The sequence below is a fragment of the Calonectris borealis genome, chromosome 10 (assembly GCF_964195595.1).
Source record: "Calonectris borealis chromosome 10, bCalBor7.hap1.2, whole genome shotgun sequence".
Taxonomy (NCBI): domain Eukaryota; kingdom Metazoa; phylum Chordata; class Aves; order Procellariiformes; family Procellariidae; genus Calonectris; species Calonectris borealis.
The window spans coordinates 7,415,513-7,443,045 of record NC_134321.1 but is presented as its reverse complement, the minus strand read 5'-3'; the positions used below and the strand labels follow the sequence as shown (position 1 = coordinate 7,443,045).

The window sequence follows — 27,533 nt, the reverse complement described above, 5'->3', positions numbered from 1 at the left end:
ATAGCGATATGAACATCATCACAGCACACTTTACCAACCTACGTCAAACAATTTTATGGATCGCTAGACCCAGACATACCAGGTGAAAACCCAGTTCCATAAAGTCAGTGGAAAACTTCATCGACGCAATGCACTAAAGCTCAAGATAGAGCTTTTAAAACGGATACCTTTCTGCACATACAAGACTAACCTAAAGGCAGTTCCCTATTCAGCGTTTGTGTTGAAGAAAATGGTGGTAGTTACAACTCAGAACTTGTTTTGGAAAAGATGAGGAAGCCATAGAAACTTTAAGCTTACTTTTTAACTGCCTAAAAAAACAATGTTGAACTTGCACTCAAGTTGAGTGTAACTGAAGTCAAGTAAGCAATTAAAAAGTTTGCAGGCCTAAAGACTCTTGCCTTACTGCACTTCCTAGGCTATTAGTGAACTACGCTTTGCCAGAAAAAGAACTGTACACAAATATTACAACATATCAAGTCTGTATAACTTGCAATGCGTTCACATGTTTATCTATAGGGTTAAACAACCAGCTGTGAGACTGTCTTTAAGAGTACCAATTACTCCAACTTTCAGTGAAAACTGTGTTCCTAACCAGATGGAGCTGACCCTCATTTTTATTACAGCTTTGCACATGATGCAGACAAACACAGTGGATTACAAGCTCTCAGTCAATGGACAGTAACTTCCAACTGAGAGGCAACAGACTTTTAAGAGGCATGTGCTATTGTGTCACACTGTTCAATCCCAAATTGGCTATAAATCCTACATGTATGCAAGCACAAACGCACACCCATTCCTTAGACACATCTTGGCTTAAGGATTTGTCCCTCAATCAAGAGGTTGCCATTTAGAGGTGTGAGTTCCAACAGCTTTCGTGGACTTATGTTAACAGACAGAGGTTGACCTTTTGCCTATCAAATTTGATGGAAAGACTGCAACAGGCCTCAGGCTGGGCCCATTTCTCCAACAGCAGCAGAAGGTAAAAGCTAAACCATTAGTGCTACTATTGTACACATAAAACATATTTATAGCTGCAGATGTCTATGCGTCCCCATGCAGCTCCTGCCATACGGCCCGCAGGCAGGACAACAACGATGTGTGTGTTAACTCATCTAGAGTGCTATTTCTCTGCCCGTGTATCACTGCACAGTTTAACAACCTTCCATCATTACTTTTTTATTGCCACATAAAGATACCTGTGTGGTCTTGAAAAACTAACATGGTAGCTGAGCTCTGACACTCGCAATAGAAACAGCTTCCAAACTTCTCTTGCGCTACCAGGAGCTTTTAAGAGAATGGATTTGTCTTATGCTGTCAAGTGCACAAGATGCTGATGTCTGCTGCAGCATCCCTCCCTTCCCACCTGATCAAAAGAACGGCCTGAAAAGCCAATAGCTACAAGAGAGAAAGGACCCTCTCCCAACGTGTTTTACTAGGTGCTGGCAGAGGACTACTGCATAGTGTATTCTAAGTTTTATACACAGCAGGTGAGGAAGGGTGACATTTGGTGTGTTTATCCTCAGGGACATTTTGCCTCCATAAAGTGTGGCTGAGCTTAATTAAAGTGCACATTTCTACTCACAGTTGTGTTAGCCTGGGTAGCCTGAACGCCTTGACAGGAAGCTGAGCGATCCTGTTTTTACTCAGACGAAGTGTTAGCAGGGACCGTGACAGACTATCAAAAGCACCAGGCTCCAGGGTGCTGATTCTGTTGCTCCCCAGGTAGCTGCAATAAATCACAGCAGAAAAATGAACAGTTCTGTCGGAAATCTCCTTTTATCAGCATTTGGTTGGTCTCCAGACAGGCTTGTGAAATTACAGAGGTGGCTTCAAATCTGTTGGATTTCTGGCTGCATAAAGAGCTGTGCTCTGCCTTTCCCAGAGCCATGTGATGAATATGGAGAAGTGCTGCTTCCCAAGAGCTGCTTGGGAACAGAGGACAGAGCGGCAACAGCTCCCAAGAGCTCCCTGATACCCTCCTACTTCAGCAAGGCAATTGCAACTGGAAGCCAGAAAGTGGAGAATATTCCAGTGCAGGATGACTCTATTTGTTCCCCATTTTCCCCTCAGCATCTGTCCCAGGGCTCTTTCTTACCTGGATCCTAGCCTTAGCCACAGAGGGTGTTTTTACAGGGTAACAGGCAAACATCAGTCACAACACCACTCTCTTATATCCTCTTACAACCAGGGGCAGAAACTTTGGTGCAAACTTTAATGCAAGCAAATTATCTGTCTGCACTTCTTCAAAGGTACCTAAAACACAGATTATTTTATGTTTCCCTGAATAGGCAAACATCTCTACTGGGAGGGTATTACTCTGCTTAACCCTGGGTTTTCTTCAAATAACCAATGAGAGACTTCTGTTCTTAACATTCAGTAACCATTTTAATGATTAAATAGTCATTCCCCCTCCCCTCTTCCAGGTGCACATGGGCTGATCTGGGAAGCAGCATATACACTTTCCACTGGGGAAGAGACACAGACAGTTCTGGCTTCTAGGTTTGCAGCTGTAAAGATACCCATACCTGAAGGAGGCAGGATACCTTTTTTCTGTTGCAACATTCCCATGCAATGCAATTAATAATAATCTGCATTCTTTACAGATACATGAGAAACCAAAAAGACAAAAATAACCTAACAGTAGGGACAACGTGCCTTCTAATTCTCCTTTGCACTTAAAATTCTGATGAATAACCCCATACTTTGTATGTTCATTCCCTCTCCTTTTTTTTAAAGAAGGTTTGAGGCCCTTTTCTCTGCTGTGGTAACTCGGCAAAAGCTGTTCCCAAAAAGAAAAACTCACAGCTCCTTTATGTGAAGTCCCTGCGGAAAGCAGCCGTTTCGGATTTCCGTGATGTCATTGAAACTCAGGTCCAACGTTTCCAGGGTAACGTAGGGCTTCAGTTGACTTGCTTCAATGCTGCGGATCCTGTTGTGATGCCTGAAACAGTCAGGAGGAGAAACAGAGACAATTTAGTTTTCTTAAAAAAAACTGAAAGAATATCTGAGGCCGCAGCAGGCCCACAGGCTGGCCCCCGAGTTCACACACTCAGACTTATGATGCTTCTTCCACAGCTGTCCGAAGAGAAACCCACAGCAGAGAGATCTTCCCTAATCCCCATGCTGTTCCTATGGCTAGAGAGACTAGCTCACAGATATTTGCAAGCTTCCATACACTTTTTCTGGTATGATACGAGAGTTTTCTCTTCTACAGAACAACCGACTCCATTCATCAGTTTTTCTTCCAGTAAGTTGGGCTCAGTCTCCTACAAGCCTGCACTTCCAGAATGGATTTGTTACATACAAGGACTGCAGGGCTAGATTTTAATCCTGCAGGCAAGCAGTGCTGATCAATGATTTAAGCAACCTGCCCATGTTTTACACAGAGGATGGGATTTTCAGAGCAGGAAACAGATAAGTAAATACGATCTCAGCAAAAGTTACAAAACATTGTTTCCTTAATTCCTAAGGATTCTTCCGAAAACTCCCAGCTTTGGACTATGTTACAATTATTTGTAATGCACAGAAATACTGTAAGAGGGCTTGCAAACGTTCTTGCAAATGTTTCCTCATCTTTTGCTACCTTTGTCCCACTGTGAAATTGGGACAACTCTGCAGTGCCAGTGCCCTGCTCAAGCACCAACTGCAGGATCAGAGCCTAGAACGATCACCTGCATTTGCTGCCTTACCAATACCAGCCTGAAGGATTCAATCTAATGTTTTTCTTTAGAGAAGGTAGTACAGGCTGCCTTCAGGGCTTCCACAGCCATTGAACAGTTAAGTACCTCTAGACCTCATCTGCACTCAACAAGGTCTAACTAAAAATCCCCTGAGTCCTTTCCTCTGACTCCTTCCTGGCCTGAATCAGTAGAGAGAACAGTAACCAATTAAAAAAATACATTGCGCATTAGTCACAAGAAGTAGAGCACATGCTTGATGTGAATTTAGACCAGTCACTGATATTACTGGCAAGGCTGCAAATGAGGCACTCCAAACAGAGACGCTTACCAGACACTTGAGAACTTGCTGAATAATAAGAGATAGCAGAGAGGGTTCAGACAAGTACTGTGCCTTAATCCAGCTGGCTACCCACTGAGTAACCAGAAGAGGAGACAACAGCCAGTAAAAGCACTCTTGAATGCAAACCAGGACGTCACAGCTCTCCCGACAAAGCACCAGCTCTTTGAAACAAAAAACTGACGGATGAGCCGACCACAGCCGTCCAGGCACTGAAGCTGATGGGTGTCTAGGAGCCTGTCTTCTCCAGCCTCACCCCCATTTCAGGCTCTCCTAGGGGCTCAGACAAGCCCCTTCCGAAGAAACCTCTCCCCCCAAAATACCAATAGCACATGGCAAGGGACCTGCTCCCCGCACTGTGATCTGCTCCTTTACCCTCCCTGTTATTAAAACCAGATTGTTTCACAACCACATTTGCGGGTGTCTGTAACAGGAAGAAGGTAAAAACTGCATCCCCAGAATCATTCGCTTTCTGGAGACTCACCCTTTAAACAGCCAGCACATAACCGTCGCTTACACTGGGGAAACATTCGCAGAAATGCTGCTTTGACTAAAGAGTTTAAATGATACTTAACTAATTCAGGGCAGGCTCACAAATCATTAAGGATAAATTTTACACCACTATAGCAATATGCTGCTAACATGGTGCAAAAAGGCGTCAGGAAAATCAAAGGGAGGTCATTGACTTGTGTCCCCAAACTGGTTATTCCATGGGTTACACGCACACAGGTCTCTGCAACCACATACTGTATAAAAGGCAATGGTACGGCTACTATACAAATGACCAATATTCATTTACAGCTAGGAATAAAGACTGAATTTTAACATCTATGGCACATAGTGGAACAGAGCTCCAGTGAATTTATACAATAGTGAGGTTAAAATACTGGAAAATTCACTATACGCAGATTTTTGTGACCTCCATAAATTGAACACACAGGTGAGGGGGATTTCATTTCCCCAAGGACTAGTTTCTTTTGCAAGGAACTTACTTAGTAGAATCAGCAAGTGCAAAAATTTCAATTCTTTTCCCTCCTCAAAAGAAGAGAGTCCATTAAATGTGTGCGTAACCCTGATTCAGGAAAGTACCTCAACACAGACATAAGCGAAAGCAAACCCCTAGCATGTTTTCTGGAGCTCTGCTGAAGCAGGGGCTGCGAGTTCAACTCTGATCTCATCTAGGCTGTGATGGCTGAGATGAATCTGGCCATAAATTAACAGGAAATGAAGACTTGTACAAATGAACGTGAAGAGTCTATAAATTACCTGACAATTCCTGCGCAGGGCAGCTAAGTCTGCAAGGGAGTGAGAGCACAGAGTGAGTTTGGACATGAAGTGCTCTTCAGAAGCCAATGTTATTTTTCTGGAGTATTAATATTCTTGTGCTTTAGTTGCTCAACGTATATACAATCTGCCCGCCTGCCAGATCTCCCAGCCCGTCCCAGAAGACAGACTTTAAGAAGGGAAGAAAAGGACAGGAAAGAACCATTTTGTTTGAGCCAGGTTCGCAGTTTCCAGGTGACTTCTGTCCGTTTGCCTCTTGCTTTTCATGTGCTACAGCTGGCAGATCAGATGGATGCATTATTTCACACAGGAAAAAAGCAGGCTCCTTTCTCTCCCTCTCTCTGTCTCTTTCAAACATGGGCTGACTCCAAATGTAACTCTCGGCTCCAAACACCATCCCCGGCCAGTCCCAGCTGGGGAATGTCAGACAGTTTGCTGCAAAGCACTGCACCCTCTCAAAGCACTGCACTTCAAACAAAACCAACCCGGCTGACTTTTCCTATACACAGCACGTGATGTGAATGCAACATCGTCCAAACCTTTTACTAGCTTGATTACATTTTATTTTTCGTTCTTTCAGTAAGAGCTGAAATGTGATTTAACCCTTCCTGTTATTACCCGGATCCTTTCAGCTTGTCTGCCTTTGTTCCCCATCTCATTGCAAGGGTGTTTTACAGAAAAAAAGACCAGTGACTTTATGACTTTGCCTCTCCCCTTTAGCAGTGACTGCAAAAGGGCTGGATTTTTCCCAACTAGCTCCTTAGTTTACACTTTGTTGGCTTCAAAGGTGACAGATCAGATTTTAGTACCAATTGCCGAAACCAGGCTTTAAAGCACAAATTATCAGTGCTTCCACAACCGATTTGCCTCCAGGTGTCTTTTCCTCTCCCCACTCCTTAGGTATCACAGCCTGGAAACAGCTTTCCCTGTCTCACTTCAGCCAGTGTTACCTCAAGAGTATATGATGACAGGGCTTCAATGTGAGATTGAGCAATTACAGCCTGGAGCAGGAGCCAAGTTCCTTAGTTTCTATTCCCAGCTCTGGCACTGACTCATCTGCCTCGGGCAAGTTTCTTAACCCCTCTCTACCTCCGTTTCACCAATGTGTATGGGAACGTGCTACCGGCCTAGGAGGATGCAGGACTGCCTTCTCTGAGGACTAAGAATTTGGAGTGAAAGCAGCTCCAGTGAAAAAGAAATCATAGGAACTAAGGAGCCCATCCAAGTCCATTTGGGTTTGCTCATGAATATGGGAGGACCTGGCTAAAACAGTTGAACTTCCCAGCTCATACCCAACCTCATTGCCGGAGACACCCCATTTGCAGCTAACACAGATCTTGAACTGTAACATCTTAGTGCTAAACTAAGGTAACTCAAAGTCAGCAATGGATTACTTTCACACTGCGGGCTGTATACATATGGCACTTGTTCAGAAACCGCTTCGCCCTCAGGTCAGCACCAGCTACAGCTGCAAACAGAGAGAGGACAGCCGAGGGAAGCTACCCTCCAGCCACCGCCGCTTAACCCGCCTGCACCCCTGGTCGACACCCCGAGGTACTGGCAGCCTCTTAGCCCTTGCACTTTGCACCACTCTTGAATAGATCCCTCAGGATTACAGGAGATTTGGATTAACCTCAGCCAGCTCTTTGCTGAACCAACCCTGTGAGGACCACGTCAGGAAGCGAACGCACGCTCTGCGCTCCTCCGGGCTGCTGCGAGACAGAAAAACAAGCAAAACGTTCCAGTGAAGCCAAAGCGTGTTTGGGTTTGCTCTAAGTCAGGAGGGAGCCGAAGGGGGTGGCAGGAAAACAACAGGTGGCACAAAGTCAAAGGCTTGCAGCATTTCCAGGAATCTCAGCTTGTATTTTAGAGGTAAAGTTACACTTTAATCCCGGTGGGTTTCCTCGTTCGAAGCGTCTTTGTGAATATTTATTTGATAAACAGGCTGTGAAACATTTTCCACTAGACCTAATAGGAGAAGAATTCACCTTCCTCTCTGCAGCAAGCCTGTCCTTTGGAGAACACTAATCAGTTTAATTTAGACCGTGGCTTCAAACTACTTGTGTGAAATCGATGCAGAGAGCAGCACAAACACACTCCTTTGTTGTTCGAGCCACATTCACTTCCCCTCAGCAGCTGCCCATTAGAAAGCTGACAGCGGAAAATCAAAGCAAGCAGACCCTCAGATGGGAACGTAGAAGGGGCTTTGGTTGGACTGATTTAAATACAATCAGCACAAAACCTCCTGGTTTAGACAAAGCTTGAATTAAGGCTGCCTTGGCTGCTGGGAGTCTGCAGCGCAAATGTTTGGTGTGAAGTGAGGCTAAAGGCAGGGAGAAGTCACATGCTTGGCCTTCATGTCGTGTCAGCTTACAGAGCTGGCTGGGCTCATGAAAAAAAAAAGCAAGCCGTAGTACAGCAAACCTATTAAACCAACACCTGTTATAGGCATCAAAAATAAAATCAAGCTTCAAAAGAGAGGCTCCGCACCTCGGGTAGGGTTCTATTAATATGCGAGCACATTTTTAAAATTAGCACGAGGGAGATCACAAGACTAGAAACAGAGAGATTAAAAAGTTCAGGGTTTGGTTAATATTTCCATACTGGGAAAGTATCGAAGAAACCAAATGCTAGAGCCAGAAAGAGTTACGGGGTTTGCTACTGAAGGACAGGCAAGGTTTGGTGTCAGAGACAGGCCATGCAAAGAGAGCAAGATCAAAGGCACCATAACAGGAGACGGATCACATACACTGTGACTAACCGATGCCTGGAATTACCTGCCCTCCTCCTCCTCCACCTTCTCAACTCAGAGAAGATGGAGATTTAATATTGATCCTCCTAGAAATACTAGAGAAGATTCAAGACTTGGGTTCCTACACTCTCACCTTAGATGATCTGCCACCTGATTTTAGCCCATCACTCACTACACGCACACAAAAAATTTTAAATATCATAGTTTCAAAGTGGAATGCAATGCCTGAGCAATTTTCCTGACAAGGATAAAGGGGAACTGATAATGCGGAAGATGCGTTTGTGTTTACAACAGCAGCAACATAAATGTTTCCGTTTCTTCTGGTCATGTTATTACAATCAATAACTGAAGATCTGTCCCAAGAGCTTCTTATTAATGTATGGAAAGAAGGGAAGAGGAGAATATCTTTGTGACCGGCCATCAGTTTTGACTCAAAGTTTCTACAGTTTATCAATGCACAACTTCTTGCATAATTTTAACATGTTACTTGTAAAAATTTTTTTTGCTTCCAAAGATTTTTATTCCAGAAAGATTCCTCTGTTGTTCTGGAACTTGTGAAAGATCTCCTTCGGAGTAGTGAAGCTATCTCTGGAGCAGAAGATGAAGTGAACATGCAGGTGGCATGCTGGAAATCTGTGGCACACCATCCCCATGCACGAGACCTTCCCTGAAAGACTGAACTATCCAAAGTGCGTAAGCCCTCTTGCTTCCCAACTGCTCTGGGAAAGCCCCACTACATGTCTGACACTTTGCCCTATCATGTCAGCCTTGCTAGGATAATCCACAAGGCTCAGGATTTTGTACCATTACAAGAATGTACATTTTTATTCAACACAACGTGTGCTGTATTTGCTTATGGGAACAGCGCCGCTGTCCTTTCAGAGTAAGGCTGCATGGGTTATTGTCCGGGCAGGAAGCAAGGATGCATGGAAGCAGCCCCCAGTTTTCTCAGATGCTCTGAATCACTCCTTCCCTGAGGAATGCTGGCGGACTCCCAGGCTGCCGCAGATACAGCTCTGTTTGTTCAGGTGCTGGCTGCACGCACGAGAGCAGAGCAGTGGCAGGCGAAGCAGCCACCGCATTCTAGGGTCAGCCACAAAAACAAAAAAACAACAAACCACCCCACCAAACAAAAAACACCCTCCAAAAAAAGCCCTTGTATAATTTTTATAGGTATTCCTACCTTTTCCTTAAAGGTTTACATGCTCTGCCTGAGTCTGTATGCGAGCATCTTCCCTCTCCCTAGCACTCCTTCAGAAGAAAGCCTTTCTAAGATGCAGCAAACAAAATCTGTGATCATTTTACAGTTTTCATTTAAAACTGTTGTACATAAGTGTAAAGCAAGAACAGGCTAAGGGAACTAGTCCAACTATATCAAACTATGGCAGAAAGTCTAAAGACATTTCCCCATCTGCCATACATCAGCTTCAAAACTGATATATTTCAGGGGGCTTTCATTCATCAGGTTATGTTCTTGCCTTGTGTTGGTGGGTAGGATGGACAAGCATGAACCAAACTACCCATAGCTATACACAAGCTGGGACACACAGGGGGGTCAAGAAAAAGTGGGGTTTTGGGGGGGGTTTTTTTTGGGGGGTGGTGGTTTTTTTTGTTTTTTTTAGGGGAGAGAAAGAAATGCAACCTTTCATGGTGAAGTGACTGCATTTCTTTTCCAAGTCATGGACATCTGGAGTCAAAAAGCAGTCTGGGAGATGGGATTTGCTCATTCACCCCTTTGGACCTGGGAGCGGCAGCCACCTGCAAGTCAAATCAGTGACACTGCAAAGGGCTGGGTTACGAACTCCTTATTCCCACAAGCAAACTATTACTCACACAAATAGTTCCACTGCAGTCAACAGGACTATTCATGTGAGACCAGTGTGACTCAAGGGCTATGTTTTCACTATCTATCAAGGGCTACTCTGTGGCCACCCACAGGACCAAACTCATCTGCCTCTCACATTGATGGACTGCAACCGTTGACCCTGGTGCAGTCCAAGCGTGGCCTCAGAGCATCCTTGGCCCCTGAACATGGGCAGATGTTATCCTCCTGCCAGGCATGCTCTTGTAGCTCTTTCATGAGGCAGCCACATGGATAAGAGTTAGGCAGCGATCAAGCACACTCTTTAGAAGCCGGCTTTAAGAGCAGCTGGACAGAACCAAGGGCCTGGATTTGATGAACATTCATTAAGGGCTTTGGTTGGGTTCAGTATGAACTGCATGAAGGAAAGCCTTTCTTCTAATGTAACCAAAAACGCCACATCCAGTGAGATACGTATTCTCTTAGATGACCTTACACTGTGTGGTAGATCCACTGAGGTAAGTAATGTAATTTTTAAAAGCTCTCTCCCTCACTTTGATCTGCATTTACTCTCACTAGACTTTTTTTGACTTGCCACCATATGATTTTGGATATTTTTTGCAATACACAACTTCCTAAGCCTTTGGCATTCGATCCCATTAGCAGATTAAAATGTGTGGGACAGGCAGGATGAGAAGTTAGTCATCTTTAAAACAGAGGCTGCCTTATCTCCTCGGCAGATTGCACAACCTGTTATGACATCAAAGCAAATTAAGATTCCTGACGACAAGACAGTCTGTTATGGGCACAGGCCCCCCATCAGCAACAGGGTGGTTCCAAGAGGACCAGAGTTTCTGCTCTCTTCTGGTCACACTGGATGTTTCATGAAGATTGTACTCCACAGAGGCGTTTTAATTGATGTATTCACAAAGGGCACAGATCCATTAAAAAAAACTGTGCAAAGCATCTTTCACTGTCTGACACAGTCTCTCTGGTAAGGAGCTTTCCTGAACTCTTACGAACTCAATACCAGAACACAACCTTGCCTCTCTGTGTGCAGCTCTACCTCAAAACATCTCAGCAATTACCTTCAGAATTGCTGTGTGCATCCCTCAACGGGATGATGAACCTGCTAGGGTTAGGACCAGGGATCTTCAGCCCAACTTGTAATGCAGTGTGGCCAGTTCTCTGGCACAAGGAAGGGAGAGTATCTCTAAGTCACTGAGCATAATCAATGCTGGTTTTGAAACAGCCCACTTGTGAACACTCATAGCTGTGCTAGTCTTTCACCCCCTTCTCCTCCAGCTCTCAGTCCAAACCACTGCTCGTCACCCTCCATCTTCTCACATTCCCTGACCTCAGTCTGGAGCAAGCACTGAGAAAGGCTGCAAAGGAGAGAAGAGGCCCTGCTAAGTGCTGAACTCTGCTAAGAAGGAGAATTGTGCTGTGAGAATAGAAGGAAGAGAGTCATATAAGGTAAATGGCAGTTTTCATACACGAATGCAGGAAACCACATGGCTCTGCACTGGCTGTCTGAATGGGGTTGTGGGGCTCAGCAGAGCCTCCCTGAAGGAAGGTGAAGGAAGGGCTGAAAGGGATCATTCAGTTGCTGGCAGATAACAGTCAGGTCAGTGTTTCTACGTTCTACATCGATGCCTTTGGTCTGCAACTCTCTTGCTCTGCCATTGGCTTTTTCTCTTCCACTTTTACCTTGAGGGCTTTCTTCTGCTGCTGACACATGCCAGCCAAACTCAATTTTCTATCACAAATGAAATGCATAAGCCAGTCCTTGAAGCCAAGAAAGAGCCTAGCTACACCCCCGCTGGTTTGCTGCTCTGATGAGTTCCTGCTCTCCCCGGCCCCACACTTGCACAGCACCCAGCACAAAGGGGCCATTCCATGTCAGGGCTGCTGCCCAGCCTGGCCACATCCTTATCGCTGGCCTCAAAAATGAGTCCGGTTTGTGACGAGGAGGAACGAGAGGATGAGAATCAGATCCAGCCCAGATGACAATTTAACTAGCCCAGAGCAGAGGCTGGAGCAGCTACCCTACCCCATTCCCAAGAAGAGACAGCAGCCTCTTTTCATTTTCATCGCAGGCAAGTTTTGTGCTTCTAATCAACAAGGGCAGCATTTTCATTTGAAAGCCAATAGGGTCCAGGATCACAGGGCATGTAGGCACTTTTATCCTTAAATCCTGATGCTGATTTTAGTTTCTCTTTGTGTAATAAATGATCAAAGTAAAGAAGATCCACCACAGCCTAGTGAATGCATGTGTTTTGTGGGTGGCTTTGTTTTGCTTTTGTCTCTCCGCAGGAGTGAGGAGGGGAAAATACACAAGTGGAGAAGCAATTTAAGTGCAAACCAAATGTAATGACTCTACCCATGATGCTGGGACATTAATCCAAACTGTAATTACAAGCAGACTTCTTGATAGCATGCACTGTTTGTGCCTGAAAGCCATGATGTGACACAGGGGCTCTTCCCACCTTTGACAGGAGCACAATGAAAGCAGGTGGATTTAACTACGCAAGAGCTCTGCGACCCTGATGCTAAGGCAGGTAAATAAAGGACAACACACAAATATGTCTAGTCTCCAGACCAAACTCTCTTAAGTCTCATGGAACTTGCAGCAGAAGTTGCTAAAAGACTTGTCACTTGAAGAAAGCAGCAGTTGGAGAAACATGTTTTTGACTGGCCAGTCAAACTCCTGTTAACACTTTAGAGATGTAGATAGGCTGGCTGGTTAGTCTGTTCCAACATGACACACACTTGCGCTCTGTTGAAAGGGCTTATCTGTCTTGTCAGCAAGATCGCCAGAACAGGGATAGCCTCTGGGCAGACTTCACTGTGAGCTCTGCTCGGCTGAGACTGTTCAGCCTGCAAGAAGGAATAGCTCCTATGTGGAAAAGCAATGGTCAAGTTAGCAAAGAAAACAGCTCTTCTTAACGAGTCTAGGCACCCTGTTATTAATAAAGCATGTCAAGTAGGAAGGATGGCTTCAGGACACTGCAGAACAAAGTGTCAGAAGATCCAGGGAACAGAAAATTTGAGCTCTGAAGTAGAACTGCTATTGCGCTAAAGTAAAATACACTCTGTTCAAGCTTCCCTAGAGCAGATCTTGTAAAATTAGCGGCAAGCATCTACCACCACTTAGCCAGTAAGTTCTTCAAACTTCTTTAATAAGACCATTTACTTCCTCAGTTCCTCTTATTTTGAAAAAGACAACAGCTGTCTCAAGAACGTAACATGGAGGGGAGAAAAAGTCTTCTATAAGACCACCAAAAGGTGTTCCTTTTCCAGGGCACCTGAAAAATTACAGAAAGTCCAACCCCTTTCCCCAGTTCTTTATGCTAATCATCCCTCCGTTCAGCAACTGCTTCCACGCAGCGTGTGATCTGCAGTATATGGATTAGACAGCAGAAGATATTTTAAGTCTAAAAAACAATGAGCCATTTATAGATTCTTTCTTTTGCCATCAACTCTTAACTCTTCCCCTCTCCCCAACTTATTTTTCTCTGCTTAGATCTGACCACTAAAACAGTTGCCTTTTCACTCGTACGCCCCTGCACTCCTGTTTCATTTTCCAGCTGCCTTTGCTATTTTCCCTGATGTGCAATTGAACATTAAATGGTTTGACAGGCAGAACATGTACTCACCCAACCACTCATTCCCAATCAATATTCACGTGGAATTCCTGTTAACAAGCAAGACTTATGCACACACTTGGAAGAGAGGGTGGCCTCTTAAGCGATCGCTTCATCTAAAGGTATGACTGATCACTTTCTCATCTATCTTAACCAGCAATCGGATTTTCCACCCCGCACACCCCCAGCAGGGCTGTTTTTGCAAGATGATAACTTTTGACGTGATCTCTATTGTTCATCTCTGCAATTAATCAGGGAATTTAACATGGGTTAAAAATAACAGAAAACTCAGCACATAGGTAGCTTTTATTCAGTTAAAAATTAGCTTTCTAGAGATTTTTTTGCTAATCTTTTCCAATCTAGACATGGAAGATCACATTATAGTGAACGCTGTTTACACTAGTGTTTCTTTATCCTGAATTACACACTATTCCTAATGGTGCCAGTGGAAGCAATGATGGAAGTGCTAAGCATCGTACGGAGCAGAAGGTAAATGGCAAAACTGATGTTTTACTCACTGGGCTTTGAACCACATGGGCAGGATTCATTTTTTTTTAACACCTCTGCTGAAACAGTTTTAGCTTTGTTATAGGCAGAGGAACTAAAAGACACTGCGTGTTCTCAAGCCTTCCCGGACGCTTGAAGGTAAACAAAATAGAGAGATTTTGAATGTGCTTTATGGCACCACACTTTAAAAAAAAGAAAAAAAAAAATCCCAATTCTACCCCCACCCCTGTTCTTACTCCTCGCTAAGCATCTATTTGATGCTCTGAGCAAGCACCACTGGTCTAACAACCAGGATAAACTGACAACTGATAATGAGGACTAACCGGGCAATCTCAGTAGAGAGGAAAGCAGAGAAACAGTAACTTATACTGATAGTTTCCTGATTTTGTGCAATTTTGTTACAAAGCTGAATCAGCCAAGCTTTCAGAGAGAAAAATGGGTAGAGAATTCTACCCAGAAGTAATTTAACTTGCTTTTATTGCAGCTGCAACTCTGCTTTTACTCACCCCTGAGCAAACTAAATTGCCATTACTAGCACTTTTTCGGCAGGAAACTCCAATATGCTAAAAAAACTTTCAACTCAGCAAGTTATTTATGTTTGAAATCTGCTCAGCCTGTGAAGACTAACAAAGGAATTGCTTTTGTAGACATGTGCTTTATTTGCCATATGCTATTAAATGAGACAGACAATCTACCACAGATATTAATAGTAGCAAGTTTAGGCTATTCTAAGGCTCAAATATGAGGCTATTTTTCATATTGACCTTAACAAAAGATCATGGTCACAAATGACCCTAACAACTAATCTAGGCTTGATCTGCAGAGGGACAGAACTTGGAAACCATCTTGTGCATTGTACGTGACATGCACCTGCCCTGGGACAACCACCAGAAGACGCTTTACATTAATGAGTTACATCTGTCCTGGGGCAATACCTGCTCTTCGGCTCAGAGAAAGCAGGCCTACCCAAACAGGAATTTACTTGGTCTTGGGGTGTAATGAATGTGTGGGACACAGACAAAAAAGATACTGTTCCAGTATTCCAACTCCTAATCTGGTGCTCCGTCCCACAAGACCGCTTGTGTCCTCTCCTTCCTCAAGAACAAATACTAACCTAGCATGGTCTGCTAAGCAGCACACAGATGTCAGAGCAGACCTAGCCCAGCTCAAAGCAATCCTCTACTCACAGAAAAAGCTGCCACGACTGCACAAAACAGTTACCCTCACTAGTAAATACATAATAAAGTAGCCTCAAGGGTTAACTGTATTCCATGAGCTGCCACCAACTTTCACTATCTTTTTCCTCTGGCCAATTTTTACACTGCTCTATACGTGCCCAGATTGCTTTCTGATGCTCTTTTGTTGAATCTGAGGACTATGTGCTTTACTGCTGCTGCTTTTCTTGAAGAAATGATTACTCATTTCCCTGGAATAGCCTCAGATCCTTTGCCATTTTCATGTGCTCACATTATATCTGAAAGCTCGAAGAGGACATGCAAGTGATTAGAACAGTTCCAACAGCCCAAAAGAGAAGTCAAAACAGCGTCTCTTCTGGTGCTTGGGAGCTCATGATTAATGAGAATTTCCTCCACTGGGAAAGGCTCTTGCAGTCTTTGGCCTCAAAAACTGAGCAGACTTTACGCACCAGGGCCTTACTATGAACTCTGAGCAAAACAAACAGGAGGTGGGTTTCAGAATACCTTATGCCTGTACGTTGCTTGCATACTGAACAGCCTGACTGCCAGCATTCTTTCTATTCACCTTTCCACATCAATATATTCCCATTCAAAACCAGGAGCTGAGTAGTGCAGCCCGTAGCGTGGACCAAATCCTCAGAAAGCAACTCTCTCTCCAGCCACTGAGGGGAATTGCCTGAGTAAACACTGGAGAATTGGTCCCTGTAGACATTACACCACATAAGAACTGATGCAAGCAGGCGCTGGAGGTGAATCTGCTCCCACTGATGGATCTACACCTGCATATACCACTTTGCCTTACTTACCAGAGAAAGTTTTCTTTGTGCAGTAATTATGTAGCACGGCAGGCAGTGCGGTTTTCTGAGCTGCCCAAGACACGTCCTGCACACAAGCGGAGCCTGCTGACTTCAACTGGACCCTGCACACGGCTGCATCTGAGTCATCTGGATTTTGTGCTTATGAGTACAAAACCGCTTGCTGTGACCCAGATGGAATTAACAGTGTTCTCCTTATTTCTAATTGTTAGATCATCCTTTTTTAACTCCAGCAAAGATGACTTGCAGACTAAGTCTCTTGGGGGTCAAGGCAGTTGTTTTGTTTGTACAGCAATTAACACAGCAGGATCCCAGGCCACAAATGGCCTCCAAGGCTACATCTATACTATCGTGTTAGCTCAAACCTCAATTCTTCATTTAAGCCCAAACTTCCCAACTATCAACACCAGCTACACAGAGGTTTATACTCTGGCCTAGTCAGGAACACGAAGTGAGCTCACACCTCCTGTAGACACCAGCTCAGACTTGAGCTGTACTCTATAAACAGCACTGATGCAGCAGTTTTGAGCTCTTTCCTCTAAGAGAGGTCACCCAGAGAGGCTGCCATGAGCAGGAACTGAAGCTGCAGTTCTGGTACTCAGCCGAGCCTTCACCATCTTAACTTGCAAAGACGAACTGTAGTCACACATCTCAACACCACCACCTCAGCTCCTGGGAAAAGCTTGTGGAGATGAAGGCGTATTTGCTAGATCACACTTGGATCAGCAGAGTACAGTGACTGCTAGCATTGTTTCAGCTAACATAGCAAAACACGTTTGTCTTGGGTGAAAGCAAAACAGGAGCTCAAAGAATCTAATGGACCACATGGGTCTTTAGAAAGAGGCTCTGCAAACCCCATTTGACACCACTAGGGAAGCAGTGCAAACAGCACTAAAATAACAGTTGCTTTCCCAAGCCTTTACTAAGAAAGCATGAGGCAACAGCTCCAGGAGGAGGATCAATAGTACGATCCCCATTCTGCCACGTTAGGGATCTCCAAGACCAGTCAACTCTAATCCAGTACAAAGGTCCAATAAGATACAATGACAATTAAAGCCAAAGTTAGGCAAGAAACAAGGGTCACATTGCTAACAATGTGACTAACTTAACCAGAATTGTAGTGAAACCCCCAACACTTCAGAGGAAAAGCTCTCCAAGAAACCATGCAATTCAAATGGAAACATTACTCCTCATGCAGAAATTACTGGCTGCAGTCTTTGACCTGTCCTACCCCCGATATCCAGACGGAATACCATTGAGTACCCTCCTTTTCACGAGGACCCTGCTGCCCCAATCGGCATCTGAGCTCACCAGTCCTTTCAATCAGACCTAGCATGTTCCCTGCCACTCCCAGTTCCCAATTCTTCACATACTTAGTTTTCAAATTTTACATGATATATTTTGCCTGTGGCACAGTAGATCACTTACCCTTCTCCTATTAGCCCCCTCTGTTTAATTACAGTTTAATGTGAATTGATCTTTACATTAATGAGCCTGTAAAGAAGATTGATTTTCTTCAAGAGACTTTTATGCTCAGTTTGGCAGCAGACTAGTCCTATTGATTTCACCTTCCCCAGTAAATATGCTGCAGAGTGTCACTGCATCCTCTGTGAATCGGCTAATCCTGTTTCATACTCTTTTGCTCCAAAAATCCCTATTCTGACTTCCTTGTTATCTGTGCTTATTCAGAGCAAAGCATCTCAAAGAGCTTTGACTGCTGCTAACATAGAGCTCACTGCCGTGGGTCACTATCCCCTTTGTTCCTAAATGGTTGGGGGCTTAAAAGACTTAGAGTGAAAGAAACAAAAGTTATTTTTAAGTGTTTAATCTGTCAACTTCCTTAATTCCTAGCCAGCTAAGGATGTGGCACAGAGCGTGCTCTGTTTACCACGCTTGCTTCGGAGGTCTGGTTAGCAGGCTCTCCACTGAGCTCCACAGCTGTGTAACAGCCTGTGCTGGCGTGCCTGCATCCGTGGATGCTGACGGAATCAGGCTGGCCACCTTGGAGCCAGGGCAGAGGAGAAGGATTCACCTCCGTTATCCTGTGCGGACATCCCAAAAGCCCTCCAGGATGCATTTACCCACGTGTAGGTAGGTGAAGTGGTGGCAGACAGGCCCCAGACTATGGGGTGAGCTTGGACCTGCACAGGGGTTTGTGGGAAGCCCGTGGTAACAGACCAACGCAGAGCTGATCACAGCTCAGGTCTTCCTCTTACCTGGCATCCTAGCAAGACTAAGAGATCCTCCACGCAAGTTAGTGAGGAAGCTGGATATAAACAGACTCAGTTGTGCTGCAAATAAACGGTTTCTTCCATCCTCCCTTCCCCCCCCAGATCAGGTAACAGAGTCTTCTCGAGAACCTACAGAGTTAACACACTTGCACAGCAGCAGAACATTGGGATGGGAAATCCTCAGCCAAGAGCATGTCAGTGAAAACATCCTGCCATCAACTCCCAAATGTCCAAGTCTAGGAACTGCAACTAAATTACAAATGCTGTGGGAATTTCAGGCAAGATTCTCCTCTCAGCTACTCCGATGTAATTTCGGAATAAATCCAGATTCAGTCTCTCCCCCTCCCAGCTGAATTTCCTGGCTTTTGTTTGCGCTAACAGATGTTTGCATTTAATGTCTGTCTTTATTTGGTAACCCGTACATAGATTATTTTTCCCTTCTGTTCTATTAAAAGCCTTATCAAGTCCCTTATGTTTGCTCTCGTTGAGATGAACGACTTTGTTTGCCTTGTATATTGAAAATACTGCCAAACTGACTCTTCAAGGAATAATTAAAACTGAACTAAACTTCATGGCAGTATATTAGGGCATAGCATGTTTGATACATATGTTATGCCTGCATCCATCTGCAGCCTGAAACATCCAAAGATTTGCAGAAAGCCTTGAGAATTCTCTCTCCAACAGATTCCCACATGCTTACATATATATAACCAGCCCACGGTCCACACGCACATGGGGTCAAGCAAGTTTTGGGTGATGGAGACAGGTACAGGAAACCCCAAAACAGTGAATTCAAAGTAATCAAGCTCATTAAAAAACCTTTATGGAAAACTAAGCTTGGCAGTATGGCAGATTTCTTTCTACCAGCACCAAAAGGAGATAAAGTCTCTTCCCCAGTTTAGGAAGAGTAGGAGATGAAGTAACTCATGCAAAAGCGCTGTTTTGAGTGACAAATATACAACCCTTGCTTTTATAATACATTCACAGCCCTTTGGAAATACTTAACCACATGCAATATACAAAACCTGCTTCAGAGGTTTGTGAGGTAAACACACTTCACACATTTCTAAACACTGAAAAAAAAAAAGGAAATGTATTTATTTTTCTTTAGCAGTAAGAATACACTGTAACACTATATACTTAAACATAAACCAGTTTTTCAGTACACAGCCTTCATTATGAGTCTTCACCCTGGGTTTGGTTTGGCAGCCTCCCCTATTATTACTTCACGGATTTGAAGGCCAGAAGAAACCAGTATGACCATATAATCCAATTCCTTACATCACAGAAGGCCAAAGAACTTTACCCAACAATTTGCATATCAAGCCCATTAACCTAGAGTTGAACTAAAGGACCATCTTTTAGGAAGCCATCCAATTGATTTAAAGACTCACAAGGATGGAGAAAGCCTCACTTCCTCAGCAAATCATTCCAATGTGAGTTAGTCAGCAACATCGATTAAAGCAGGTACTTTAAAACATCTTTTAGATTATTTTTACCTCTGACAAAAATTAAAAGGAAATGGGGGGGGGGGGGAAGTGGCATTCTCTGAAACAAGCTAAACAAAGAGATCCTTCTTGCAGAGGTACGACAGCAGCATTACAAATCCCACTATCAGGGTTATTTATGTGTAGCAGCTGAGGAAAGCAATACAGATTTCTGGAAAGTGATACTAAGCAGGTCTGTTTAGAATACCGTCCTTTTATCATTTGGCTTTGTACCTTCCCCTTCCTTCTGCACCACTCTGAAATTTCAGAGGAGCTGTAAATCTACTGCCTTCCACCAGTCATTATTCCTCCTTTCCAAATTGCCTATTTCATTTCAAAAAACCAAAGCTCTAGCAATTTGGTCCTTTGCCAACAGCTAAATTAATAGCAAAAATAACAACAGGGGCCTGTGAAACTCGGATCATTTATAGACTTTGTGAGAAAGAAAAGCCGATTTGGGGGGCCTAAAACTATATCCTGGATGGTAAATTGTATGCAAGCTTTCCACCCATAAATCAGATTTCTGGAGTTTTTTGAATCCCAATGCATAACACACTGGGTTATGCGGCAGCCTGGTAAGCTCAGTTCAAGTGGCAGGCAGATGGCCTCTCATGTCAGGGGATCGTGCCTTAAACAAGGGACCCTGCTCGGAGAGAGTTACCGCCCTGCTCTGCAGCCAGCAGCCCCCAGATCGCGCATCCAGACTTCACATGTGGTCACGCAAGCAGGGAGAGACTGTGGCAGGAGGCAGAAATCAAACAAGATGGTTTCACACCAACTGCATGTGACACATTTGACAGGTCTGCAACTGCTGAGACACAAGCCATCCCTCCACCCAGGAGGTGAAGTGGTTACTTACGCATTTAACAGAGACACTTGCTAGATCCAGCACTGATGATAGCAGAGGAGCACTCTGGCTCTTCATAAGCTCTGCAGGAACATGGTATACCCAAGAACCAGATCAAAGGCACCATATCTCAAACAAAAGCTAAACTCACTTCACGCCAGGAGTGAGATATGGACACAAATTTGAAGCTAAGATCCTTAAACTGAATTAAGACAGTGGGGGAGTTGTTCTGCTTTGCATATTTTAACACTGCCTAATGGAAGAGCAGGAACAGTGCCAATTCATTTCACTCAATTCTGTCCTTGATTTAAGTAATAGGAATGCACTTTTAGTCAACAGATCAAGGTTGTCTCAGAGTAAGTCAGAGCCTTTTAAGCATGAGAGGCCAACCACCTGGTGGTATCACGGGCATTTTCCACTACAAGGAGAAGCAAATCCATGGCAAATATGGACACCTGCCTGCAGGTGTACGCTGTAAGGCCATGAACGCTGGAAGCAATCGCTTGAACTGCTCAAGCACTTTGCTGGAGTCCGTATAAGCTATAACCACTTCCCCTTACCAGGAACTTGGGAGGTATCATGCATACCTCAGCAAAATTCCTTCTCAGTGTGCATTACAAGCAGACACATGCAAAAATAATTTTAGAAATCCACACTCTTAAGGTACTAAGAAGTTTGATATTATAATGTCTTTATTCCCTTCAGCAGCGTCCTCAACCCAAGATTCTCAGTGGCAGATACACAAGGGCTCTCAGGTGTCTGACACATCTGCAGGCATCTAAACTACCAAAGTTAGGAACTTCAAAGCTTCTGCAGATCTAGCCTTACAGTCGCTCTCTCAAAAGGGGAAAGGAAAAAAAAAAACCTCACTAAAAAACCAACAACCCAAAAAAACCCAGAACACACCACAGTTGAAAGACACCATAAAAACGGGTCTGGAATGAGTTCCCTGAAAGATTAAGATGTGAATAGTCTCTGGCTTTAAGAGAAAAGAAGAAATGATCAGAACAGAGCCAGGAAAAAAAAAGAACAATAAAGAAAAGGTAAAATTATATACTCCTTTAATAGCACAAGTATGACATAATGGTTGAAACCCAAAGGCAGATGAGAAAAAGAAAAATAATTTTACTCAATATGCATCTAACCTGTGGAGTTTACCGACATAAATTACCACTGACCATAAGCACAACATTAATTGAGCCCAACCTCGCACAAATCACACGACTCCAGATGTTTTTTAATTAAGGTGCCAACAAGCCCGATAATGAAATCTGAACAGTCAGCAGAAGCGGGTGTGACACACACGAAACTCTCGGTCGGGAGCAGCTAAACCTACCCCACAAACAGCCCAAAGTCAAAAGCCGAAAGAGGCAGCAGCGACTTACAGGTGGAGGGAGCGGACGCTGGAAGCAGCGGGTCCCAGGGAGGGAATGGCGGTCAGCTCGTTGTTGTTCAGTCGCCTGTAACAAACAGAAATCAATTGTTGAAGCAAGCAGCCTACCGACCAAGCATGCGGGAGCAGGGGACGGCCGCAGCACTTCCCTACCCAACCCCCCTGACTCTGCAGGAACACCGACGTTTTGGCAGAGGCCTCCATCTCAAGGGGTTTGTCTGGGTCTCTCTGACGGTCCCACCTTACCCTCCCAACCCAACCCTTTAATAAATAGAGAGCCACCATAACTGGTCCCACAGTATCTTCTTTATAAAAGCGTGGCCTTTTTTCTCCTTCCACCCACTCCCTTAAGCAAAGTCAAGTGCCACCGAGGAAGGCACTGTGCCACAGCCCTCCATCGGCCTGCGTTTCCACAGTCATCACGCAGCCGAGCCTGAGATAGGAGACTGTGTGCTCCGGCTGCCTCAGGACAATGAGCTTAACCCCCTCCTCAAGCAGCAGCCCCCACTCTCCCCTCCATGCCAGGCCAGGGCACAGGGGCCCAGCAGGGTGCCATGGCGGTGGGGAACGGCAGCCTCAGGCCTCCTCTCCACACCTGGCCAAGCTCTGGAAATCCTGCGAGGGCAGCCCCACGAAGCCAGCGACACACACACATAAAAAACTGGTGCTGGGTGCAGTAATGCCACCAAAAACAGGTGACCTGCTCCAGCCGGCCGGCTGGGGAGCGCCATGCAGCCCCCCAGGGCTAATGGCAAATGCAGACAGGGCCCCGCTCCTGGAAACGCAGGTACAAAAATGTCCCCTTCAATGGCCTAATGTTTGAAGTGTTTTTCTGACTGAAAACAGATCCTTGCCATGTGACCGGCTCTTCCTTGGTTTAAAGAGCCCTTGTTTGTATGGTGAATTAGTCAATTAATTACTGTAACAGTCGCTTGTCTGGCTGCTTGAAAATTACCTAATTTCTTAGCCATCTCGCCCGCTCCCCCCCCGCCACCGCATGCTGAAGCAATTAAAGCCGAGCCCCTGCCAGGCCGAGCGGGGCAGCACACGGCGGCTCCCCAGGACCCCCGGCCACCTCCGACCGGCTCTTGCTTGAGGCAGGGCCTCGCTGGGTCTCTCTCCGCTGCCCGCCTGTTCCCCCTCTGCAGACGCTCTGCCAGGGGATCTCGAAAAATCGCAATTCGGGTGCGAGAAGCAGAGCAGGGGAGTGCAGCACAGCTGAGGCGTGCTAAGCCGTGGGCACGAGTCGGGGCAATCCTAAATTATAGCGGGGTTTCTTTTTCTTTCTTTCCTTCCTTTAAAACTATTTTTGGCAGGTGGGAGAGAGCAGCGATACATCCATCCCAGAACTTCCTTCTGACTCCTCCGAGAGCAGGCAAGATATTTGATTTCATGAGGAGTTCCAGGCACTGCTGGGATAAAAGCTTTCCTCAGCCTCGGCTCTGCCTCTGACATTATACTCATACCTTAAAATGTAAGGGAAAAAAGCCAGATGCATTGCAATTCAGCAAGGAGCTCCGCTTTGCAACTAAAAGCTCACTGTTGCTCATATTATAGCAAGGTCTAGAGCTTTCGAAGTTACAAAGCAAGCTGGAAAGAGCATTAAAATGCTTATATTTGTGCCATGTTCTCATTAACATCCAACTGAGCATCTTTCGGAAAGGCACGGGAGAAGAAGGATAATTAGGCCCACCCTCCGCTAGCCTGGGTCAGCTCTGGCTAAGCAGCTCTGACACCGACTGGCGTCTAACAACTGGTCAAACCCTCCCCTGACATAAGTGTGATTTTCATGTATCAGCCTCCTGTCGGGTCAGAAGTCAGTCAAAAGTGGTTCTCCCACCTCATTTTCGCTCTTGGCTCATAGGCACCAGTTGCCAATGCAGCGGAGACAGCCAAGCTCGGTATTTGCCTGGGATTTCCCTCTCGTCTTCCCCTTCCCCCATGTAAAGGAACAAAAAAAAAAAAAAAAGGGCAAAAAAAACCCCCCCAAAACAGAACAGCCCGGCTCAACAAATTTAAACTTTCAGTCTCCTTTCTCCTCCCCAGCCCTCCCCTTTGACGACACAAACCTGCTGCCTCTGGATGCTAAGGCAGGCGAGGAGGGGGGCCACCCGTATAAAATATTTACGGTCCAGTTGCCAGGCTGGTGTCAAGCTGCAATGGAGCCTGCTCAAAAATAGCACGGCTCTCCAGAGCTTTCAGTGTAAGGCACTTTAGAAAATAAAAGGTGAGTTGTTTGGAGAGGAATTTTAGCAGAGTTACTACTTCTTTGTTACAAATGAGCTTGGAAAACCTGAGAGCCGTGCAACCATCACTTTCATGGATCTCACGATCCATATGACCTGAGGAAACCCCAGAAGGGACCACAGGGCCTACCCCACAGCAGCACCCTCCATCCCACCCCTCGTACCAAGCTATGAGAATGGACGGACCCCAGGGGGTTGGAGCCACCAAAGGGGATGACAGAAAGCATAGGTGTCCTGAAGGAAAGTAATGTCCCACTCCAGCCCCTACCACCTCTGAGGCTCCATCAGCACAAAGCTACTTATTTCACAGCATGTGGGATCATAGGGTTTCATGTCACTTTGAGCCGCTAAATTTCATCCCATGCAGACTTAAACTTTTAAGGAAAAAAAGCTTCTCAAACAAAAAAACACCTCCACAAACAACTGCCTAAACCCAGGCAAAGGGAAAAGTATGGGGTAAATACAGCTATTACTTTATTACAATCTCAGTAAAGCAAAACAGAGCATCCAAGATAAGCTATGAAGTTTAAATCTTTCGGTTTGCACACATTTTCTTAAAATCAAGGGAAAACAAAAGGTTTCCAAAATATATCGCACTAATTATTCACATACAGAGACACACACAGAGCTTTGAGCCTCATCTGCAATGCTCAGGAACCACAGGCACCGTGTTTGAAGCATCATGGGAGGTTTCAGGTCTTATCAATGCATCTATTATTTGGGGCAATCTCTTTCCCTGAGGGTGACTTGGTTTGCCCAGCACAGCACGCACAGCAAAACACTGACTTGCTCTCAAGACATGCCACAGCATGATGCTTATTTCATGAATGTTTGTAAAGTGCTTAAAAAAAAAAAAAACTCAGAAAGGAGATGCTCTGGCAGTACAGATGTGGTTCTCTTTCTGAAATGCAGTTTATTTCAGTGGTCTGTGGTTTAGCTGTTATTCAAAAGCAACCAAGATTGGTAGATAGGGCTTTTAATAGAGCTTCTCCCTCACACTTTCCAGAGCCTGCCTTCCAGGCTCTGCTCCAGACCTCTGCCTCCCTTCCAGTCTCCCATTTCTGACTGCTCCCTTTCCCTCCTACTCACTCCTCTGCTCTCTCCCTTTTCCCTAACCCTGCCTTTCTGACACAGCAAGCAGCTCTTATCTGCACCATTGCTTTGCAGGCTGCATGACTTACCTCTCCCGAACCCTGACATCTTTTTTTAGCAGCTGTCTGTTCAGCGCAGGGCTTGTCCTGCTCTCGACGCATGCAGCACTTTGCACAAGGGAGCTCCCTACCTAAGGAATCAGAAGCCGTACATATTTCTCAGCCCCACGCTCCCTGAAGTCACATGCCTTCAGGCACTTCCACAAATAAAGCTATTGCTAAACCACAATCATGTTAGGATAATTCTAACGTCTCATGGGATCAGGGCTGCAATTCTCTTCTTTAAGTACAGAGTAATTTAAGGCTTTCCACAGTTTAAAGAAAAGTTGAGAAAACAGATCCAGAAAACAGGTTTTGCTGACCTGCATCACTTTCTCTCCCCTCCCTGACTGCTCTCTAGGATGATCATGATGATTTCAGAGCACTGCGGTCACTCCTGATGCATATTCTTCACTTAATCATGATCCCTAGCAAGTCCCTACTATTACTGTAAGCAGGGGAGCCAGGGGCAATCAGGCCAGGGGAGAGATGCTTACAAGGACCAATCCTGCAGGCATCAGTCAGGCAGAACTCCCACTGTAGCAAACCCTTTTGCCTATTTGAGAATCACAGGATCTGGCCCCTCCATAAGCCCCAGAGCCAACACTTAATGAAAACAGACAGAGGACAAGAGAAAATGCATGATATACACAGAGCGCAGTATTGTTTCTGAAAGGAAATGTTTTTTCAGTTTCCCATGAGGCATCAGTAGCTCTTCAAACAGAGCCCAAACCTCAAGTATGCCAGCGATTCAACATTCAAACGCGAGCTCATTACCTCAACCCACCGCTTGCAATTTTAGTCACTTTCATTTTTCAAAACCCAAAATCGGAGCTCCAGGAATCACTGTGAATAGCTGACAAGCGCAGCTTCGCCGCGAGTGTAACTGCTGAGCATTTACACAGATCAGGAGCTAGGAAATCCTGCGATTCCCCAAACAAGGTTTCTTTTACCAGCAACTGGGGTCTGGCACAGCCAGGCAGACCTTCACTAGCTCCTTCTCTTCCCCCACCAAAGCAGAAGACAGCTCTGCTGTTTTAGCCTCTCCTAGCCGACTTCAAACAGAATTTGTTCTGGTTCCAAAAGGAGCATAAATGTCTGAGAGAGGAGGAGACACAGTTAAGTGCTTTGTTACCCACTACACTACACCTTTGTTTCCTGGGAGATTTGGGTTAGGTTGGCATCAGGTATCACAATCCAGGCTGTTCTGCCTTGCTTCAGGGTTATCCTTTCAGCAAGGAGCTTTGTGTGTATGTTCAGGTGTGTTAGCTGAACTGCTCCCTCAGAGCATTGCACAAGACTGAGGGAGGCAAACTTCAATGATTTCCAATAACAGCTATGCTGTTTTAACTGGGATGTTGTGCTCTGTCAATTGATTAGTCTAAAAAAACAGCACAGGTACAATATGGAGGAACAAAACCTCCACACCAACTCGGATCTGCTCACTCAAGTTAGCTAAAGGAAGGTACTGTCTTAGGAAACTATATACAATTTCCTCCTGGCCCACAAGCTGCCCTGGCAAAATACAATTAAAACCTTTGAAAGAACACTTACACTTCCTGCAGGTTCGACAGCCCTGCAAAGGCAGAAGGATCAATCTCCGTCAACTTGTTGTAGCTCAGGTTTCTGTTAAAATAAAAGACAGTGGGATCAGCATACTGCAGTTATCGTGCTCAGCAAAACACAGTTGTCTTAATTATTCTGGATTGCACTGAGAGGGTGTTGGTTTTTTTTTTTAACAAGAGCACTTAAACATGGCAGAGCAGCACTTTTCTGCTGAATACATGAGTGAGTGAGTTTAGTTCCATGATCAAAATGTTATCTAGCTCTCTCTAAGCTTTTTCCTCTTTTGCATTAGTGTGGTTTTAATTTGTCTTTATATTACACAATTACATTTATTATTCTTCTATTGGTTATTCACAACCACAAAACTAATCACAGATGAATAGGATATTTCCTGACAAATTAAAGTCTGAACTGAAACAATCAACAAACCCTCTGCTAAATATTTTATAGCTATATTCACATGGAGTATTTTTATATACCACTGTGTGTTACATATAAAATATACACACGTAGGTATGTACACCTACTATGTGTAAACATAAAATATATTCTAT

At 44.8% G+C, this 27,533-nt stretch overlaps 1 protein-coding gene across 1 annotated transcript in view; it reads right to left on the bottom strand.

The window, feature by feature from the left end:
• LRIG1 (leucine rich repeats and immunoglobulin like domains 1) overlaps positions 1-27,533 on the bottom strand; it is a 91,952-nt gene that overhangs the window by 27,560 nt on the left and 36,859 nt on the right. Inside the window, 4 exon segments of the mRNA XM_075158680.1 lie at positions 1,583-1,726; positions 2,804-2,941; positions 21,970-22,044; positions 26,968-27,039. Coding sequence (XP_075014781.1) covers positions 1,583-1,726; positions 2,804-2,941; positions 21,970-22,044; positions 26,968-27,039 — 429 coding nt within the window.